This window comes from Salvelinus namaycush, unplaced genomic scaffold, assembly GCF_016432855.1.
Source record: "Salvelinus namaycush isolate Seneca unplaced genomic scaffold, SaNama_1.0 Scaffold2000, whole genome shotgun sequence".
NCBI lineage: Eukaryota > Metazoa > Chordata > Actinopteri > Salmoniformes > Salmonidae > Salvelinus > Salvelinus namaycush.
In genome coordinates, this window is record NW_024058788.1 from 22,644 (window position 1) to 30,099 (window position 7,456).

The window sequence follows — 7,456 nt, forward strand, 5'->3', positions numbered from 1 at the left end:
CTAAACGTTCAGCTCCTATTTATGAACACATCTCTGGATACTGATGTGAACAACCTGGATCTCAACACAGTCAAAACAATCGAGATGGTGGTTGACTACAGGAAGTGCCCCACACCATTTCTCTGTCAGCACGACCAAGTCATTCAAATTCCTGCAAACCATCATCTCCCACAACCTCAAGTGGGGAGGACAAACTTCACAGTGGTGACCATGACGATTTGACAGAGGATGTACCGTCTGCGCCAGCTGAGGAAACTCAAACTCTCTCGGACACTTCTGGTTCGATTGTACACATCCATCACTGAGTCCCTCCTCACCTTTTCTATCACCATCTGGTTTATTTATGCACCTGCCCGCTGCAAGGGCAAACTGCAGCGCATTGTCCAGTCTGTGGAAAAGGTCATCGGCTGTCACTTGCCCTCCATCAAGGACCTGCCTGCCTCCAGCACAAGGACGCAGGTCAGATCATCGCCGACCCTGCCTGCCCCTGCCCGACCCTGCCCGACCCTGCCTGCCCCTGCCCGACCCTGCCCGACCCTGCCCGCCCCTGCCCGACCCTGCCCGCCCCTGCCCGACCCTGCCCGCCCCTGCCCGACCCTGCCCGACCCTGCCCGACCCTGCCCGCCCCTGCCCGCCCCTGCCCGACCCTGCCCGACCCTGCCCGACCCTGCCCGACCCGGCACCCCATATTTCAAAGACTCCGCTCTGACAGACGGTTTAAATCAGAAATTGTGTCCCGATTTGACCACGTTTGAATGACAAACAATAACCCAAGGCCCCAGCTGACCCCTGGTGATGCAGCAGGTCAAGGCCCCAGCTGACCCCTGGTGATGCAGCAGGTCAAGGCCCCAGCTGACCCCTGGTGATGCAGCAGGTCAAGGCCCCAGCTGACCCCTGGTGATGCAGCAGGTCAAGGCCCCAGCTGACCCCTGGTGATGCAGCAGGTCAAGGCCCCAGCTGACCCCTGGTGATGCAGCAGGTCAAGGCCCCAGCTGACCCCTGGTGATGCAGCAGGTCAAGGCCCCAGCTGACCCCTGACCCCTGGTGATGCAGCAGGTCAAGGCCCCAGCTGACCCCTGACCCCTGGTGATGCAGCAGGTCAAGGCCCCAGCTGACCCCTAGTGATGCAGCAGGTCAAGGCCCCAGCTGACCCCTGGTGATGCAGCAGGTCAAGGCCCCAGCTGACCCCTAGTGATGCAGCAGGTCAAGGCCCCAGCTGACCCCTGGTGATGCAGCAGGTCAAGGCCCCAGCTGACCCCTGGTGATGCAGCAGGTCAAGGCCCCAGCTGACCCCTGGTGATGCAGCAGGTCAAGGCCCCAGCAGACCCCTGGTGATGCAGCAGGTCAAGGCCCCAGCTGACCCCTGGTGATGCAGCAGGTCAAGGCCCCAGCTGACCCCTGACCCCTGGTGATGCAGCAGGTCAAGGCCCCAGCTGACCCCTGGTGATGCAGCAGGTCAAGGCCCCAGCTGACCCCTGGTGATGCAGCAGGTCAAGGCCCCAGCTGACCCCTGGTGATGCAGCAGGTCAAGGCCCCAGCTGACCCCTGGTGATGCAGCAGGTCAAGGCCCCAGCTGACCCCTGGTGATGCAGCAGGTCAAGGCCCCAGCTGACCCCTGACCCCTGGTGATGCAGCAGGTCAAGGCCCCAGCTGACCCCTGGTGATGCAGCAGGTCAAGGCCCCAGCTGACCCCTGACCCCTGGTGATGCAGCAGGTCAAGGCCCCAGCTGACCCCTGGTGATGCAGCAGGTCAAGGCCCCAGCTGACCCCTAGTGATGCAGCAGGTCAAGGCCCCAGCTGACCCCTGGTGATGCAGCAGGTCAAGGCCCCAGCTGACCCCTGGTGATGCAGCAGGTCAAGGCCCCAGCTGACCCCTGGTGATGCAGCAGGTCAAGGCCCCAGCTGACCCCTGACCCCTGGTGATGCAGCAGGTCAAGGCCCCAGCTGACCCCTAGTGATGCAGCAGGTCAAGGCCCCAGCTGACCCCTGGTGATGCAGCAGGTCAAGGCCCCAGCTGACCCCTAGTGATGCAGCAGGTCAAGGCCCCAGCTGACCCCTGGTGATGCAGCAGGTCAAGGCCCCAGCTGACCCCTGGTGATGCAGCAGGTCAAGGCCCCAGCTGACCCCTGGTGATGCAGCAGGTCAAGGCCCCAGCAGACCCCTGGTGATGCAGCAGGTCAAGGCCCCAGCTGACCCCTGGTGATGCAGCAGGTCAAGGCCCCAGCTGACCCCTGACCCCTGGTGATGCAGCAGGTCAAGGCCCCAGCTGACCCCTGGTGATGCAGCAGGTCAAGGCCCCAGCTGACCCCTGACCCCTGGTGATGCAGCAGGTCAAGGCCCCAGCTGACCCCTGGTGATGCAGCAGGTCAAGGCCCCAGCTGACCCCTGACCCCTGGTGATGCAGCAGGTCAAGGCCCCAGCTGACCCCTGGTGATGCAGCAGGTCAAGGCCCCAGCTGACCCCTAGTGATGCAGCAGGTCAAGGCCCCAGCTGACCCCTGGTGATGCAGCAGGTCAAGGCCCCAGCTGACCCCTGGTGATGCAGCAGGTCAAGGCCCCAGCTGACCCCTAGTGATGCAGCAGGTCAAGGCCCCAGCTGACCCCTGGTGATGCAGCAGGTCAAGGCCCCAGCTGACCCCTGGTGATGCAGCAGGTCAAGGCCCCAGCTGACCCCTGGTGATGCAGCAGGTCAAGGCCCCAGCTGACCCCTGGTGATGCAGCAGGTCAAGGCCCCAGCTGACCCCTGACCCCTGGTGATGCAGCAGGTCAAGGCCCCAGCTGACCCCTGGTGATGCAGCAGGTCAAGGCCCCAGCTGACCCCTGACCCCTGGTGATGCAGCAGGTCAAGGCCCCAGCTGACCCCTGGTGATGCAGCAGGTCAAGGCCCCAGCTGACCCCTGACCCCTGGTGATGCAGCAGGTCAAGGCCCCAGCTGACCCCTGGTGATGCAGCAGGTCAAGGCCCCAGCTGACCCCTAGTGATGCAGCAGGTCAAGGCCCCAGCTGACCCCTGGTGATGCAGCAGGTCAAGGCCCCAGCTGACCCCTGGTGATGCAGCAGGTCAAGGCCCCAGCTGACCCCTAGTGATGCAGCAGGTCAAGGCCCCAGCTGACCCCTGGTGATGCAGCAGGTCAAGGCCCCAGCTGACCCCTGGTGATGCAGCAGGTCAAGGCCCCAGCTGACCCCTGGTGATGCAGCAGGTCAAGGCCCCAGCTGACCCCTGGTGATGCAGCAGGTCAAGGCCCCAGCTGACCCCTGGTGATGCAGCAGGTCAAGGCCCCAGCTGACCCCCGGTGATGCAGCAGGTCAAGGCCCCAGCTGACCCCTGGTGATGCAGCAGGTCAAGGCCCCAGCTGACCCCCGGTGATGCAGCAGGTCAAGGCCCCAGCTGACCCCTGGTGATGCAGCAGGTCAAGGCCCCAGCTGACCCCTGGTGATGCAGCAGGTCAAGGCCCCAGCTGACCCCTGGTGATGCAGCAGGTCAAGGCCCCAGCTGACCCCTGGTGATGCAGCAGGTCAAGGCCCCAGCTGACCCCTGGTGATGCAGCAGGTCAAGGCCCCAGCTGACCCCTGGTGATGCAGCAGGTCAAGGCCCCAGCTGACCTCTGGTGATGCAGCAGGTCAAGGCCCCAGCTGACCCCTGGTGATGCAGCAGGTCAAGGCCCCAGCTGACCCCTGACCCCTGGTGATGCAGCAGGTCAAGGCCCCAGCTGACCCCTGGTGATGCAGCAGGTCAAGGCCCCAGCTGACCCCTGGTGATGCAGCAGGTCAAGGCCCCAGCTTACCCCTGGTGATGCAGCAGGTCAAGGCCCCAGCTGACCCCTGGTGATGCAGCAGGTCAAGGCCCCAGCTGACCCCTGGTGATGCAGCAGGTCAAGGCCCCAGCTGACCTCTGGTGATGCAGCAAGTCAATGATCTGGCTGCAGAACTCAAGGTTACGACTTCAATAACACACAACCATGTTTGTCTTGAAAAGGAAATGTGAAATTGAGGCTCAGATATACTCTCCTAAAAGAGACAATGTCTTTTTTTGGTGTAGATGATAAAGACAGCTTCCCAGGGGGTGCAGAGGATAAATACAGCTTCCCTCGTGGTGCAGAGGATAAAGACAGCTTCCCTCGTGGTGCAGGGGTTAAAGACAACTTCCCTGGTGTTGCAGAGGATAAAGTCAGCTTCCCTTGTGGCTTAGAGGATAAAAACAGCTTCCCCGGTGGCTTAGAGGATAAATACAGCTTCCCAGGGGGTGCAGAGGATAAAGACAGCTTCCCTGGTGGTGCAGAGGATAAAGACAGCTTCCCTGGTGGCTTAGAGGATAAATACAGCTTCCCTGGTGGCTTAGAGGATAAATACAACTTCCCTGGTGTTGCAGAGGATAAAGACAGCTTCCCTCGTGGCTTAGAGGATAAAGACAGCTTCCCTGGTGGCTTAGAGGATAAATACAGCTTCCCAGGGGGTGCAGAGGATAAAGACAGCTTCCCTCGTGGTGCAGGGGTTAAAGACAACTTCCCTGGTGTTGCAGAGGATAAAGACAGCTTCCCTCGTGGCTTAGAGGATAAAGACAGCTTCCCTGGTGGCTTAGAGGATAAATACAGCTTCCCAGGGGGTGCAGAGGATAAAGACAGCTTCCCTGGTGGTGCAGAGGATAAAGACAGCTTCCCAATGGGTGCAGAGGATAAAGACAGCTTCCCAGGGGGTGCAGAGGATAAAGACAGCTTCCCTGGTGGTGCAGATGATAAAGACAGCTTCCTCGTGGTGCAGAGGATAAAGACAGCTTCCCTGGTGGTGCAGAGGATAAAGACAGCTTCCCTGGCGGTGTAGAGGTGAAAGACAGCTTCCCTGGTGTTGCAGAGGATAAAGACAGCTTCCCTCATGGTGCAGATGATAAAGACAGCTTCCCTGGTGGCTTAGAGGTTAAAGACAGCTTCCCAGGGGGGGCAGAGGATAAAGACAGCTTCCCTCGTGGTGCAGGGGTTAAAGACAACTTCCCTGGTGTTGCAGAGGATAAAGACAGCTTCCCTCGTGGCTTAGAGGATAAAGACAGCTTCCCTGGTGGCTTAGAGGATAAATACAGCTTCCCAGGGGGTGCAGAGGATAAAGACAGCTTCCCTGGTGGTGCAGAGGATAAAGACAGCTTCCCAATGGGTGCAGAGGATAAAGACAGCTTCCCAGGGGGTGCAGAGGATAAAGACAGCTTCCCTGGTGGTGCAGATGATAAAGACAGCTTCCTCGTGGTGCAGAGGATAAAGACAGCTTCCCTGGTGGTGCAGAGGATAAAGACAGCTTCCCTGGCGGTGTAGAGGTGAAAGACAGCTTCCCTGGTGTTGCAGAGGATAAAGACAGCTTCCCTCATGGTGCAGATGATAAAGACAGCTTCCCTGGTGGCTTAGAGGTTAAAGACAGCTTCCCAGGGGGGGCAGAGGATAAAGACAGCTTCCCTGGTGGTGCAGATGATAAAGACAGCTTCCCTCGTGGTGCAGAGGATAAAGACAGCTTCCCTGGTGTTGCAGAGGATAAAGACAGCTTCCCAGGGGGTGCAGAGGATAAAGGAAGCTTCCCAGGGGGTGCAGAGGATAAAGACAGCTTCCCAGGTGGTGCAGAGGACAAAGACAGCTTCCCTGGTGGTGCAGAGGATAAAAGCCCTGGCTTGGGAACAAAGCATTGCATGTTCAAACCCCACATGTGCAGATTGTCAACATCTGAAGGGTAAATAATATGGCTGTGTTTGTATGATTAAATGCTGTTTAAATGTCCTATGAATGAAATAAAAATGTCATGTGTCTCTATATCACCTAACGACGCGGTCTTCAAATGAGAATCGTCATTAAATCTGGAGAGAAACATGAAGGTGATGTATTCCTGTCTGCTTTCATTTGAATGGTGTGGTAATATTAGGTCAAACTTAAATAGAACGTTTTCTAAATGTTCAGAGGACATTCAAGACAAGGTAAAATGCATATTCCGTGAACATTAATTAAATATGATATTAAACCTGTAAACAACGAACATCATAAAAACAGACTTATTTTATTCTTACAACATTATAGGAATGTCCTGTGCAAACCTAATTTAAACATTGTATCAATGTCATCACAACTGAGCATATTTTTGTATTTTGGGAACGTATCTCTTGCAACGTACCCACACTGTTCCCACAACCTAGTTACATGTCCTGGGAACCGTTCAAACATGTACAAAGGCTGTTCTGTCCACATTATTCAGACATCAAAGGTGAATGGTTTTTTGTACCCTAAAAGAAACATTGTATAATTATCTGCACAAGTGGACACGTTTTTTTGTGTGTTTTGGCAACATATCTTTTGTGAGGTCCCCACAACGTTCCCACCAGACTGTTCCCACAACCTAATGAAACATTCGGAGAACTTTTAAAGAACAGATAATATGTGTTATAGGAACGTTCTTACAAATGTTTTATACATGTTATGAGAACATTTGCCGTGCTCTAACGAATGTTCTGGGAACTTCCACAGAACCGGTTTAGGTTTGCTGGGAAATCATTACTGGTCTATTGTGTTATTACATTACGTGGAAACGGAATTAGAACGTTTGAGGGATGTTCTGTGGTGGTTGTTACAGATGTTGTGCAGAACATTTTAGTGAAGGTAACATATATATTGTTTAATAGAAATATTTTGTTATCAAAAACGATCTCTGAATGTTTTTGGGATGTTATCATCCTAATGTTGGATAAAATCCTAACTAGAAACTTAACGGGAATCTTAGCTAATGTTCAGGGAATGTTCCAGGTTTTCTGGGTTAGCATTGTTGAAAGCAAAATGTTCTCCAATAGAGTCTTCAGTGTCAAAATTACTCTTATTTACATGGATTCTACCTCTCTCTCTCTCTGTCTCTCTCTCTCTGTCTCTCTCTCTCTCTGTCTCTCTCTCGCTCTCTCTCTCTGTCTCTCTCTCGCTCTCACCCTCCATCTCTCTTTCTCCCTCTACATCTCTCACCCTATCTCTCCCTCTCTCCCTCTCTCCCTTTCTCTCTCTCTCTCTCTCTCTCTCTCTCTCTCTCTCTCTCTCTCTCTCTCTCTCTCTCTCTCTCTCTCTCTCTCTCTCTCTCTCTCTCTCTCTCTCTCTCTCTCTCTCTCTCTCTCTCTCTCTCTCTCTCTCTCTCTCTCTCTCTCTCTCTCAAAATTTCAATTAAAATTAATTTCAATTTAAGGGCATTATTTTCATGGGAAACATATGTTAACATTGCCAAAGCACATGAAATAGATAATAAACAAAAGTGAAATAAACACTTAAAATTAACAGTAAACATTACACACACACATTTTCCAAAATAATAAAGTCGTTTCATATTCATGGATATATACAGTGTTGTAACGATGTGCAAATAGTTCAGGTAAAGAAGGGAAAATAAATAAACCTAAATATAGGTTGTATTTACAATGGTGTTTGTTCTTCACTGGTTGCCCTTTTCTTGTGGCAACAG

General features: G+C 54.3%; 1 protein-coding gene across 1 annotated transcript; it reads left to right on the forward strand.

Moving 5' to 3' along the window:
- Positions 1 to 228: 228 nt before the first annotated feature.
- Positions 229 to 5,619, forward strand: LOC120037988 (adhesive plaque matrix protein-like; the record flags this gene model as incomplete). The annotated part of the gene is made up of 4 exons (XM_038983936.1): positions 229 to 715; positions 4,038 to 4,661; positions 4,757 to 5,140; positions 5,236 to 5,619. Coding segments are annotated over exons 1-4 (1,879 nt in total), but the record flags the coding sequence as incomplete, so codon positions are not given.
- Positions 5,620 to 7,456: the final 1,837 nt, after the last annotated feature.